Source organism: Typopeltis vanoorti, chromosome 1 (assembly GCF_054136105.1).
Source record: "Typopeltis vanoorti isolate ZY-2024b chromosome 1, IOZ_Tvanoo_1.0, whole genome shotgun sequence".
NCBI classification, from domain to species: Eukaryota; Metazoa; Arthropoda; class Arachnida; order Uropygi; family Thelyphonidae; genus Typopeltis; species Typopeltis vanoorti.
In genome coordinates, this window is record NC_143549.1 from 150,341,609 (window position 1) to 150,356,557 (window position 14,949).

The following is a 14,949-nucleotide window of genomic DNA, read 5'->3' on the forward strand; positions in this document are numbered from 1 at the left end:
ACACAAGAACAACTCATGCTTCCACGTGGTTCATTCTCAGCTGTACGAGTAGGAGGAAACACCAGTTCCAGGGAAATAGGTATAGCCAAGTAATTAAAAAATATAGATCAATGAATAGCTATTGCTTCACAAAACTTGGAGATTAAGATTAAGAGTGTGGCTTAGGACTTCACACGATTCTAAAAATAGACGATCAAATTTAAACTTATAGTAGTGTTTTTTTTTTTCTAAGTGAAATCTATCAATGGAATGAGAAGCAAGGCCTGAACCTGATTCCAAATTCCACCTTCTGATTCCAGATATCTTATGTAATCTAGATGTTCTTGTATTCTAATTTCTGCGTTGTGGTTTAGTTATATCCGTTAAGTGATAGAGTGAGTTTTATTTTATTTAATTCTTCTAATAGAAGGGAGTCAGTAGAACAAATTGTGCATGCTCGGTGAAGAAGGCTTTTGATAATACCTGTTTTTTTTGTGAAGGATGATAACGTGAAGATGTTTGGATATATAAACTGCTTGGGAAGAAGTCAGAGAAGAGCCCCATGGGCAAAATCTTCGATTGGAGGAATATCACATTCCCAAGTCAGTGCAAACGTGTATCGGTGAAATGGCTGTGAGAAGGGAACTGATGGAGTTTGAAAGAGGCGTTGTGATAGGATACCATGTTACTGGGGTATCTGTTAGGCAAATTGTTGACAAATTGGGCCATCCCAGGTCAACAATCAGTGATACCCTACCGAGATGGAAACGTAATGAGTCAACTGCAAGCGTTACCCGAAGTGGACAACCTACAGTACTCACCGAACTTGACCGTATGGTTCTACGAAGGATAATATGTAAAAATCACCACTCGTCAGCCATCACGTTGAATTCGGAGTTCCAGGTATCGACTGGAAAACGAATCTGCACAAAAATGTTTCCTACAGGCTCAAAATGGATACCTTTCACCTTGTTCTTGTGGAAAAAAAAGTCACATGGAGACAAGTCGGAAGAGTACGGTGGCTGTTTGAAAACTGGAATGCATTTTTTGACTAAATACTCGCGATTTACATTGCAGAATAAGAAGACGCACTCTCAGAACTAAGGCTCACAACATGGGTTTTTATGATAGGACTGCAAATATAGAGTGCGTAACCAAAACATTGAAATTTAGAGGTGGTTGTGTAATGGTATGGCTCTATTTTTCTTGGTTTGGCCTCGGGCCTTTGTTTGTGTTCTTGGCATCTGAACATTCTGGACAATCCAATGCTTCCTACTTACTTGCGTTTCTATGGAAACGACCACTACCTCTTTCACCGTATCATATGGCTGCTGCTGTCACTGCATGGTATGTGTGGACATGAACGTCACTGCTTCACTTGATCCCTGATCTCAATAATACTGAACATCTGTGTGGTGAACTGGAGCTTGGGGTGAGGTCAAGGATCGTCCACCCTACAACAATCCATGACCTCATTACATGCCTACAGAAAGAATGGTCGAAAATTCCCATTGCTTGCTAATTTATGCTTGTGGAAAGTATGCCCTGTAGGATTGTTGCAGTCATTGCAGCAAGAGAAGGGTCCTACATCTTATTGAGGTGGAAACGATGACTGTTTGTTTCTTATTCTATGGTGGTCATTGACTTCTTTCCAAGCAGTATACCTGTAAAGGATAACTTCCTCTAAATGTACAATTCAATATTGCAAGCAGAGTTGCGATGTATAACAGTATCCAAAATGGGACATTCTTGTTTGATTCCCGCTCAATACTGAACTTAATGCGAGTGTATAAAGAGTTAATTTTGTCCAAAAACTGAAGTTCTTTCAGATGAGAGTAGATTACAAAGATAGGCAACAAAACGTGCAAAATACGAGTTCGAGGAGAAATTGTGTTAAAAATTCGGTCCTCTAAGTGCTTCATAAAGTAATTAGTTAAAGCAGGTGATATAGAATTGCTCATCGTACCCTCGATTTGGTGAAATAGTTTATTTTGCCAAGTAATGGCAAGTAAATAATTTAAAGATAAATCTTTAAATTATTTAAATATGGGAAATCTCATTGTAAAAGTTAGATTTAATAAATTGTTAATAAATTCTAGTTTCGTTTACATGTATGAAACCGTTATTTAAAAATTCTGTTATGTCTACCATGGACGTTCCTATTAAACGCCTATGTCCTGAGAGGAAATTGGAATTCAGTTTCAATCGGTGGAAGGCAGGCCATAAGATGGCAGTTTGATGAGAATCCTTCCATGTTAGATCCTATGAATTGTATTGGAAATGTCAGCAGCTAAGGTTTTTTAAAACCTTTCCATCGTACCTGTCCTGAAGTTAATGATTTAGGCAAGAAGATCCATTGTGGATTTTAGTGGCAGAATCCATACTAGTGGTTGGGACACTGAGCCTGCAGTTCGCCAGGTGTTGATAACGTTAACTGTGGACGACCTTCTTCATTTCTATTATTAAATATTTATTACTATTATTACTAAAAAAAAATAAAATCAGCTAACGCCTTTTATTCCGTAATAGGGAGTAGGTCAAACTTCGAGCGGCCAAGCGCAGAGGATGCAAGCACCACTTCCCACACAGGCCGTTGTTACTAATAATAATACCTTTAAAGTGATTATCAAAAATAATGAGAAGTTTTCTGCTTAGTGCGGCATCTTAAATTATTAGCATTAGTAAGATAGATTATTAAATGATGATGCAATATACTGTTTTTAAAGGCTTAAAGTTATGTAAGCCTTTAAAAAATTATTTTTCTTGTTTATGCGCTTTTTGTGTGTGTGTGTGTGTGTGTGTGTGTGTCAGGAGCATTCTGCCTAGTATGTGGGATGATGAATCACATAAGAATTTTAATTTGACGTGCGAGAACATGTTGAGAAGCTGCTCTCAAAACACCATTTCATGTACAATCTCAACTACAGTAAAATACGATTGTTAACACTCACTGTTAAACACAATTATTCACCACGTTTTTTTTTTAATTTTTTTTTTAAATTCTAATTCCTTTTATAATGTTAGCATATTCCTGCAAGCAAACTTTTCCTTTTATGACATTGAGCCGATCCAAAATTAGAAATAAGGTACTGAATTACCGTTTATTTTCATATTATTATCAATGTTTAAATCTTACTTTATGTTCCCAAGTACTCATTTGCCACCATCGATCAATATGTGTATTTTCTGTATATAATAGTATATTTTAATTAGCTACTATTCATTTATTTTTGATATTAATTACTATCACAAACTTACAAGCGTCTTAAAATCTAAGATTATTTATTTTTATTTTTTATTACTTTTTATGCATTTTATGATCAGGTTTCTTAGCATACATTCCTATCTCCCAGTAATACAGATGATACTAATTCATTAATTATTATTTAAAAATCTCCTAGAAATCAATATCTTAAAATACCTGCCAATCCTTTATAGGATACATAAGTTAAATTATAATGAAGAAAAACTCTTACGGTTGCTTCCAATATCATGCACTGTGAGAAAAATAGCTTTCTTTTCATGGTTTTCAAGATCTCCCTACAAAAAAAAAAAAAAAAAAAAAGCAAATCGTCAAATATGTATGAAATATTTCTGAATGCATAAAACTTCAAAATGGTTGTATGATGTTAAAACGTGTTTTGTTTTATGAATAACGTTATTATGTAATAACAAGAATGATGTAATAAAAATATTTTAATTGTGTTGTATTTTCGGTTAACAGTCCAGAGCCTCATTGATATTTTAAATATCATTGAGGCAGCGAAACTGCAGTATATACAAATGGCACAAAAACTACAAAGAGTTCACTGGTTCACACACTTCGCTATAACTTGGCCTGTTATCAGAGCACGACTCTCTACTAAATATTGATAAATAAGTATAGGTATGTTCGCCAATTTTGCCAGCATAACGACACACTCGGACCTGTTGGTCTCGTCTTCAATCAACGTTCCATCCTTTTTAAAGATATTCGGTACAGATCTCTTTACTGGCCGAGCTAGTTTTTGTACACCAATTTCCTATGCCATGTTTTCACGTAAATAAATAAACAGTACTTGATGCCCATCAAACCAAAGTCTGAGGTCCACACATTCGTTTTTTTTTCTTTTTTTTTTTCGAAATTGTTGCAGTTGTGCGAGATATTTAACTGTTACACAACAGTAAAATATCTCACACATTTTACTGTTACGCAACAGTAAAATATCTCAGCATGTGATGTGTGCGTTATCAAATATTAATGTTAGAAGTATTAAAAATCTTTTGAAATATCGCAACAAATAAACAGATACTGAAATGATCAACTTTAATTATACTTTTCTAATTACCACTCTTTAACCTTGCTTTTTATTTAAAATTTTTTAAATATTAAAAAATATTTTTAAAATTTCTTCTCTGAAATATTATTTCTCTCTATTATTACTTCTCCGAAATAAATATTTCGAAGAAGAAGAACAATAAAGAGTACCCAAAGAGTTTTGTCAGAAAAAAATATCAAAGAAATACCAAAGGCTCTTCTTAAAATTCATGTGCATCACCTATTTTGTAGATAGTATCATCGAGACAGGATTTCCAAGCAAGGACTACATCGGTATCAAGAAAATGTTCGAAACAAGGTTATAGAAATTTTCTTTCTTTCTTTTTTTTTTTTTTTATTTTTTATTTGGGTGAACACTATAAACTAAGTAGTAGTATTTGAGAATGGTAAACGTCAGCTTCCATCTAAGGTTGGAGATTATGTGCTCTTTGTATACCTTATGTTTCTGAAGATTACAAAAGAAATGGATTTATGACTATAAGCGGATCTCACTTGAGGCTTCAATATCTCTTACATTGATGAGGTGAGGCAACATATATAGGAACCGTTGTTGTTTTTTTATAGTATTAGCTTTGCTAGAGAAGAAGGGATAATTTACAATTTACACTCAGTTTATCTTTGTCTAGACATGATCTTCCTAATCATGATGGGAAAAACCAAACTTACAAGAAGGAGATTTCAATGATTCTATTACAAGAATTATAGAAGAAGAAGGGATAATTTACAATTTACACTCAGTTTATCTTTGTCTAGACATGATCTTCCTAATCATGATGGGCAAAACCAAACTTACAAGAAAAAAGAGATTACAATGACTCAATCAATCATCAGCAGGATTCTACCACAAGAATTATAGGTCTACGCTAACTACCTCCTCCCTAAACAACAATAAAAATTGGGTTTCTCTGTGTCAAAGAAGATAGATCAGGAACGAATCCTCCAGAGTTTCAGTTAGATTATCAACATATGAGAAAACGTGTTATGTTTATAGATTAATGATGGTTCCTAAAGGTGGTCCTAAAGGATCCCACTGATACTGATAATTCCTATAAAGACGGATGATTCTTAGGCTTTCTCAATCATCCTTTAGGAAAAAAGTTCGACTCTAAAACTAAGAACAATAAAAAGCACTCTCAGAGTTGCCATTTCAGCTCTTCACGCATGGAAAGAAAGGAATCCATTCAGAGAATCTAGTTGATTCATGATGATGATGGCATAAAGCAGTATCTGCAAATAATTCCACACCAACATTTTTTGTGTGGATTATGTCGCAGGAACCCATAGTTCTCGCTATCAAAAGCTTTAGCGAAGTCTAGTAATAGTAATGTACTCGTAATATTATTACTTATAAGATAGATGGAGTAAGCAAACATTATTACTTCGATCTGTTTGTAACACTATAAACTTTAGAACGGATCAATTTGAAGTTTGTTTTCATAAGGGAAAAAGTAGCCTAAGGTATCACATTACTGACTGACGACAAATGTTCCCAAACATCCGTCCATGAACTACGAATATTTCTACATATGAAACGATGTAATTAGTTGTAGCTGAGTACTTAAGCTTATGAACAAAGCCAGTTTAATGTACAAAATACATAGTCAGGCTGTAAATAGCACGGTATTAAAGAGCACATTAAATCATATCTTGCATGCTGGAAATGTTTTATTATTATTATTACATAACACCTCCAGGGAGTCCAAAGACTTATCGAGGGAGAGTACCTACTCTACAACTCTCTCTCTCCACTAACTACAACCAACCAACCAGCACCACTAGTATTTTCACAGACAGTCACAAACATCCATGCCCACGGCGGGATTCGAACTCGCAGCCTTTTGGCCGGAGAACGGATACTCCAACCACTCGGCCAACCTAGCCTTTTATGTATAAATGATTTTTAATGACCATCCTATTTCGGTTCTTCTTCTTCTCTTCCGCTCATGGCGGATTGAGTTCCTCATAGACGAATTTTTGTATTTCTTTCTGTCTGCTGATTTTTTATGAAGTTCTATTATGGAGTTTAAGTGGGTGCTTTCTTTAATGTTATCAATCCATTTCTTTCTTGGTCTTCCTTTGCTGAGCTGTCCTTCAATTCTGCCATTTAATAATATGGTTGTAAGTCTTTCTTGGTTTACCCATACGGACTAACCCATCCTGGTTAGCCAGATGAATAACGTTGCTGTTATTCACCATCCAGCCAGATAGTTGAGGACAGTATTGTTAGTCTGCGGAATTCGTTATGGTATGGATTAGAATCCCACTGTATCATGGATGTATAGATGCTTGTGTAAATCTTAGAAGACAGTTTCATCGACTGGTGTGAGACATCTACCACCTAATGTTGACCTGGAGCTTTAAATAATATCCCGTTTGGTCTATATAGAGTAGGATTATTTAACCATAGCAGGAACCAGAAGATAGATTTTTTGAGTGAGATTTACATTACAAAAATGACATGGATGAGGATAAAGAAACCGAAATCCTCTCAGATGATTCCTTGATATAGTCATAGGAAGATATCTGATGTAACAAAGAACTTTATCAACAGCAGAAGTGGATGATGAAGAAACTTTTTAAAATTTCTTCATCATTCACTTTTTTTTCTTCCTTTTTTGTCATTCGATTTTGTGTTATTCGTTAACATAAATACCTGATAAAATGTAACTCGTTCAATCGCTATCAAAGCTAATAAAATTCACTTAAGCACTACCCCCTTAACCTTCGAATATATACTAATCAATGAGTTACACTTCAATCATAATTATACGTTCGACGTGCGTTCGCTACTCATCCTCTCCAATAGCTATTTAATTTTAGTTTTTCTGCTGTAACCTGTATTGTTTTTTCATTAGTCTTTGGCATTTCTGTGGGAAGACTAAGTTAACAGAACTCCAATGACACCACTAGTAATTTCAGTCTGTTGTACATTCAACCCTAATAAGGAACAATAAATGAACAACTACAGGGTGTTCGGGATAAATTTGACAGTTTCGTAAGGAAAAAGAAAATCTTCTTTGTATCTATTAAATTTAATGAATTGACAAAAAAACATTACAGGCAGAGTTAATTACAATACTATCAACAAGATTTACTCAAAATAACCACCATTAGCATCGATCACAGCTTCAATTCTGCTTCGGAACCTCGAACAAGCTGATGCTACAGTCTCCCTGGGAAGGGCCGCAAAAACCGTTTTAATTTTATCCATTAACTGGGCTTTTGTATTACTGGAAGTGCGATTGGTGTCTTTTTCAACTGCGCCCCATACAAAATAATCCATGTGGTTAAGGTCTGGGGAGTTTGGAGGCCAAACATTTGGACTGGTGAAGTCGTAGAAATTTTCAGACAACCATTTTTGACTTTTCCCAGAGGTGTGGCAAGGGGCCGAATCCTGCTGCCATACATACGGCCTACCATTGGCTACCCTTGTTATCCAGGGCTTGACTACAGTTAGCAACTCCACGAACAAAGCCCGATTTCCAATGCCAGGGTTCTTCAACACCTGTTCCTGCAGATTTGCGAGGAATTCTGCTGTACGAACGCAATCAGATCGTCTGCTAGGGATCTTTCTTCTTGCTACATCCTCGTAGTCACCATTGCAAGTCTCTAGTTCGTGCCTGATTGTTTTTACTGTATTCAGGGAGCATTGGGCAGCAGTCGTAATATCCTTATTTTGATGGCGGGCACGAATCATCATGATACAAGTTATTCTCTTCCATGATTCAGGTGGGTTCCAGCTATCCATCCTTTCTGACATCTTGTATATGAATGAAGAAGGGTCCAAACTTTTAAATGAAGAGAAGTGTGTGTTAATACATGTAACTTACGGAAAAATATAATTAATTATAAATATGTCAAATTTATCCCGAACACCCTGTATATCAAAATGAACTTCCTAAAGTCACTTTAAACACGCAAAACAGGAAAAAAAAAAAAAGCTAAATCACATGGGCGTAAAATATGATGGCTACGCTACCACTCAACTGGTAGGGCGGTATATATATACACATACACACACACACACACACACGTATCATGTGTTATAAGGATGTAATTCGTACACACCTGCTAGTCCTGGAAAGTTTTGACCTTGAAATGACTCAGTTAACTCAAATTATGCTGACTGCTGCGAAACAAGACGTTTTCTTATGAACACTGCGGGTAAGGAAATAATATCTATATCATTTTTATGAATGCATGTTAAATCCCTATTTTTCGTAAAAGCATATTTCAGTGCTGTATTCAACACCGTTTCTTAATTATCTTTTTTTCCCTTTGCCATCCCTTATTAAAGAACTACGATCTATTTCAGCGTAATCGAAAAAGAAATAAAATAAAATCGAAAATTTTGCGCGTGGCAGTGCTAATCAGAAATCGCAACCCTTCCTTAAAGCGACACCACATCAAAATTCTCTACTGTTATAATTGTTTGTGTCTTCTACAAGTAACTGAATATATCCCTTCAAACTTTGGACTATTTCATCTGCATATAAAATAAACAGCAGTCCTAAATGAGAATCTAGAAGAAAATAGAAAAAAATCCTAGCACTACGACTCCAGCAACCAGGATTATTTTTACATATTCGCCTTTATTTAATGCATGGTTACATAATTAAAGAACCTCAGCAGATTGCACTTGGTGTGTTAGCCAACTTCCCTTCATATTCTATTTTCGCTTTTATCACTTTTCTTGCCGGTATTTCATTTATGTAACTGCTGACTATTTTCCTTCTTGAACTGTCCACATTTTCTTGTTCTTCTACAATTTTATATTTCATGCACTTCACGTGTTCTCTTTATCCTACCAGCACTAGGAGTGAAGCCGGACATATCTACTATTAAATAGCCTAGGACTATCTCGCAGGCATTCGTAATTTTCCACCCAGTTCTTCTTGATGTGTTATTTCCCATAAAATTATTTACTTTCGGAAACTTAGGATTTTCATCTTTTAAAACAAACCAGAGAGCACGCAGTTGCACTTGCTATTATTCCAACCAACCTTCCTCAGTAGCATTTGTAGCGTGTCATAATCTGCTGTTGTTCCATATAAGCGTTCTTCTCATTAGAGCAGACACAGATCGAAGCTCATGTCCCTTTTGTTTCTTCTGTCACATGCTGTGCTAAGTAACTCAAGAAACTGACTTTCTCTGATTCTATATACCTCTTCTAGACGGTGTACAAGTAACTAAATATATCCCTAAGTGTAATCATAGTTGAAATCTCCCTTGATGACAATCCTTGATGATCATGTCGTTCCCCTTCTTAATATTACTGTCCATAGCAGTTAGCCACCAAACCTATCTTATTTTCTTCAAAATTCGCACCATATATTTCTGCAATCCGATTTTAAAAATATGAGAAACTTCAGACGTATTTAAATCCTGCTCACATTCATTTTCAATCTATCGCTACATGCCCGAGAACGATAACAGCTACAAAAAGGAATTTAAGTGGCAGCACTTAAATTTTACTATCAGCACTGTTTAATTCATGACAAATATTCCAAAAATCTCTTGAAACGTAGATATCGTCAAAATATCTTTCTTAATGAAATTTTTAGATTGCAGATTTCGATTTAGCATCTCAAAATAAATTAAAATTCGTTAAATTAATTTCATTCACAAAAAAAGTTTTAAGTTATCAGTGTAACTTACAATATGTTTAATAGTATGCATGTATTTTCCCTCAGCCTTGTGACCGGTGGGGCATCATAATCTACGAACCAGGGAGATGATTATGGGCAACCTAGTTTCCCGTTGCCTTCCTTGTATGTTTAATAGTACTTGTTACATAATAATCATCTTTAATTAGTCTTTGTCTGGATATTTATATTAACTGTCATTAAAATTATAGTTAATATAAATGAGAGCCTCCGTAGCTCTGTCGGGATAGACGGGATTTAATTCGAAAGACCTCTGGGTTCGATTCTCATCCATGACGCGAAGAACTTTTATGTGGTCTTTTTCGACTAAAGCTAAGTTAGCCGGTCTCATACGGAAGTAGAAGATTTTTTTCTCCCGAAAACTTGGTTTTTTTTTTGTGCACTTCAGAACAGTCAAACCAACCCAGTGAACACGCACGGATTACAGTCATAAATACTTGCCTTTAGGGGATGCAGCAGAGGAGTTACTTCGTCGTAAACCCCCTCATAGGGGGAATCAACCTGTCCTAAGGGACGGATGAGAAAGGGGGAATATAAATATACAGACAATTAAAACGGAATCTAGGACTCATCGCGAAAGGTCAGTGTATAGAATTGACTCAACACGGTGCCACAATCCACCAATTTGTATTCCACCTATGAAATGTATTTTAAATATTAACTAATCATGTTCTCAGACTACGTGATAAAACTACCGCTTATTCAGAAGCAAATAGCCTGAGAAAGCTAATTTGTCACAAATTAGCCGGTGTAATAAGGCTAATTTGTGACAAAAAAAAAAGAAAGAAAAAATAACATTATAAAAATGTTCCTCATATCATGAGGGGATACAAACCCAAGAACATTTTCAACCCTCCCTCTTTCCGACTGACCTACGAAGGTGTTAACCGATAACATAATAGTACTGATCATAAATATATTAACTATAACAAAATGATCGGTGTTGGATTTATTTATTAGTCACTTTAATTCTTTATCACTGTATCTAAGAAGTTAAAGAATATCCCACCATCTTAATAAAGCCTTTCAATTGAAGGTAGTTATCCACTCTCTCATGGATGTTGTATGGAAAAAAACTCTGTCACCATATGACATGCTCGAATTATCCATCCGTCAAAACAGGCAAGCTAGACAGAGAAACGTACATGCAATTAAAGAGACATGAATATACATCACAGCCTTCGGTCGTAATTCCAGCCGAAATCCAAAATGTTTTATTTCATTTCAGTTACGAAATAAAAGAGGCATCTGCGATATGATAAAGAAAAAAATACGATAAGCTTAACAGACCTGGGAATTCTTAATCAGAGAATAGCCAGAGTACTTAACTTAAATTGTTGAATTTTATTAAGATTTTGAAATCATCCAGAAAGTGCCATTTCGATATAATTTCATCTGAGTAGATCAAGCTAAATTTTTGTGCAGTGCATCCAGTTTAGTATGATTCTCAAAGAATCAAGAATCCCTGTGGCGAATTCTCCATGCTTGCTATGCAAGCTCATTAATTGAGAAAGAAGTAATATTTATTTGTTAATAAATGCGTGCATTTATAAGCATTCCATTTAGGATTTTATTTTTGTAGACAGAAGACGTTTTAATCTTGCGCGGCAGTAATTGAGCTTTGAGTTGTGTATCGAAGGCCGACGCTAGTCAAGCTATCTCGATTGTGGGAGCATCCAGGTTCTCGCTTCAGCACTGATTTCATGCGCGCGCATAGCCATTTCCGCTCCCTCCACGTCATCTTATCCTGTTGCTAAACACGGGCCATACGCATGAACGTAGCTCTAGCCAGTGAGCTTCAGCCAGCCTTTACAAGTGTGCGTGTTGCTTGGGAAAATTAAATTACAACCAACTTTTTATGACGATGTTATTGACCAGTTCATAAAGAAGAACCGTAGGGTAGAATTTGTATTCAAGTAGCTAAATTGAAAAAGATAGAATATCATTTGTAAAATAAATGTTGTATTTGTATGATTAACTGTGCATAAATTTCCGGTCAGTAATTCATTATTCCGCTAATCAGACTTCAATCACACCTCTCATTCCCTGAATGATAACAAGAGCAAGCGTGAATTTCAAGACCAGCATTCGCCCCTGAAGAGACTCATTGAGTTCGACAACCTAAGGTATGGTATTGGAGGAATCTAACCTTTTCAATTTAATTTTTATTTATTTGTAATTAATTTATTTATTTTGCTATTATCTAGATATGACTTTTATTTGTAACGTAAATTCAATACAATACGAAATTTATCAAAAATAATTACCAAACTTTATTTTATTTTATTTTATTTTCGGAACCACTACACTCAGTACTCCAGGAAGAACTATCCGCAGATTTAAAAATATATAATAATAATAATAATAACAATAACATTTGGGAGAAAATGTAGGCACTATTTGCTTTTTCCCCTTCAGATATTAGTATTCATTTCTGTTTATTAAGGTTGAAATAGTTCAACTGTTTCACAAAAATCCAAGCACTGATTTTTACGAGAGTGAACTTTTCGTTATTTTTAAACAAGTTTGCTTGATTATTCTGGGAACTCGAGTTCATCAAAAGGTTCTGGAGACTCAAGTTCGAGTCGCAATCCTAGATCAGAGAATCATTGGTATCTTCCTACTTAAGGGCGCTAAAGAATTTAGGGCCTCCGGGACTCTATTTTGAGTCACTGAGTGCAAAAAAGAATTGCTTTTATTCTATTTTTGAAGCTCGATTTTCCTTTGTCTATTTATGATAAAGAGATTTCGTATGAGATAACAGGCAGACGGACGTAATGTTTCCATGGCAAGAAGAGTTTCGCTTTTACTTCCAAACTTTTTGCATTTCGGTTCAACGTACGAGATAAATATTTTTTTGAAACGAGAAAAAAAAAAAATGAAATATAAATAGTTATTGAATTTTGTTTTAAATATCACCTCTGATTTTTCTACAAGTTTCAATGCTAGTTTCGGGCATGTGAGAGGGGAAAAAAATAAGTGCAACCAATGGCGAAAACCGTCAACTATGAGTTTGACAATGTAAATATGTTTGGATATTATCAATTAATAGTCGACATGTAACTTTTAATTTTCTTTAACTTCATGCATCACACGAAATATTCCTAACATGAAAAAAAAAAAAAAAAAGAAAAGAAAAGATTACTAATCAGTTTTAATGTGTTTGATAAATTAACATTTTAAAGCCATTGTGTCTTAAAATGTCTAACAAATTAATGATATTTAAAGCCACTTGGAAGCATAAAACCTTTGAAAGCAAGTTTACAGAGATAACGTAAATGCTCCAATTTGCGATATTCGGTTATCTAACAGTCATCGCAAAAGACTTCAGGTTTATGTGAGAAGCATTTTAATTGTTTTTTTTTTTCTTTGCATAATTTTTACTTAAATATATTTGGTATTCGCATGTAAATCCAAATATAAATTAAAATTTTAAAGAATTAACTTTTCAATGAATATAAGAGAGAGAGAGAGAGAGAATAGGATGGATTCAAAAATTAAATGATGTTTGGGGAAAATCTGAAAAGAAAAAAAAAAGCTCTAGGCTAATACTGTCCGACCACAGATCCGAGACCCCTCGGCTGGCAATGTGCCAAGGAGAGTAAATTCGTTACCAACACACGAAATCAAATGTTTTATATGTAAAATAGTTACCACTTTAAAAACTAGAATTTTCATAAAAGGAAAGCTAATTTTCCGACGTATAATGATAAACATTCATCCCACGAAGCGCATTGATTACCCTATTATCGGAATGGATTCGCCTTCTTCTGACATGCGCAGAAATGTCGAGGAATCTCGCGTCTGTAGTTGCACAGTAGCCTTTTCCTCACTGCAAATAATGTCCATATCCTGAATTTATGTTCAGGATATGGACATTATTATTAACACTGCTTCCAGCATAAGAAACAAGGTCTTATTAATGTTTCTAAATTACTCCCACCCAAGCATGTTATAAACCAATAGTAGATTACTATAATAATGTAGAATAAGGATTAGATAATCAAAAAAAAACAAAACTGTTCTATATATCAAACATAGAACTTTCTCCTGCTGCTTCAGATCTCCATTAAGAAATATGGTGGTGTTTCATACCGATTGGTGAAATGTATCACATAAAATACTTTATTGGTAACACTGATATCTGCAGACTGGTTCAGTTCAGGATAGAAGAATGTACAGATAATTTGAAATAACAAGTAATCACTATCCGTGTAGTCTTGAGTATGAAGGTTCATAAATATCAGTATCGTATAAAACGTGTAAGAAATAAAATAAAAATATCGAAGTTGGATAGATTTCAGATATCAACTGACATGCACGTTGTATGTATGACTATATGTCAGTTCAGATCTGACTGTGTATGTCTATGAGCTTCATGGCGTTAAATATCGTTAATTTATAAGAACGTTTATTGACCATATGCAGCTTCTACATTTGACTTTTACTACAAGAAAATATGACTATATAAAGCTTGCTCACTATAATAAACCAATAAAAAAATCCTGATCAGACCTCATAAGTACACTAGGCTCAATGAAATTATAGTAAACTGTCGGCTATAATAACAAAATATTCCTATAGTCGTCAAAGTTTGCTATGATGACAATCGATTGTAATATACTCTTTCGCTTAGTATAATAGGTCAATAATCTACTGTTGTCATAGAAGCAGAATGCATGACGTTACAAGTCATCTTATTCTGACTTTAAGGCGCATCATTGTCTTGAGGCTCATTCAGATGGGGAGACTTCAAGAAAGAGACCTAAAATTGAGTCCGTTTTATTTTTAGTCTACTGATTTTTAAAGCATATACTAACGTTTTTAGCCGTAATTACGATGAATAGAATACTTCTGTTATCTTGTTTAGGGATGTATATTATCTGCTTGTATATACAAGCAGATAATATACATCCCTCTTTCTGTTTGTTGTGGTAATGGAAAAATGGAAGAACGTCTTATCCATTTTAGTCAAGTGAAGAAAAT

General features: G+C 34.7%; 1 protein-coding gene across 2 annotated transcripts in view; it reads right to left on the reverse strand.

The window, feature by feature from the left end:
• The window catches only part of LOC150110536 (uncharacterized protein ZK1073.1-like), a 300,171-nt gene that overhangs the window by 164,754 nt on the left and 120,468 nt on the right, over positions 1-14,949 (reverse strand). For both annotated transcript variants that reach the window (XM_090399645.1, XM_090399653.1), the window contains one exon: positions 3,456-3,519. In XM_090399645.1, the coding sequence (XP_090255771.1) occupies positions 3,456-3,519 (64 nt within the window). The remainder of the gene's footprint in view (positions 1-3,455; positions 3,520-14,949) is intronic.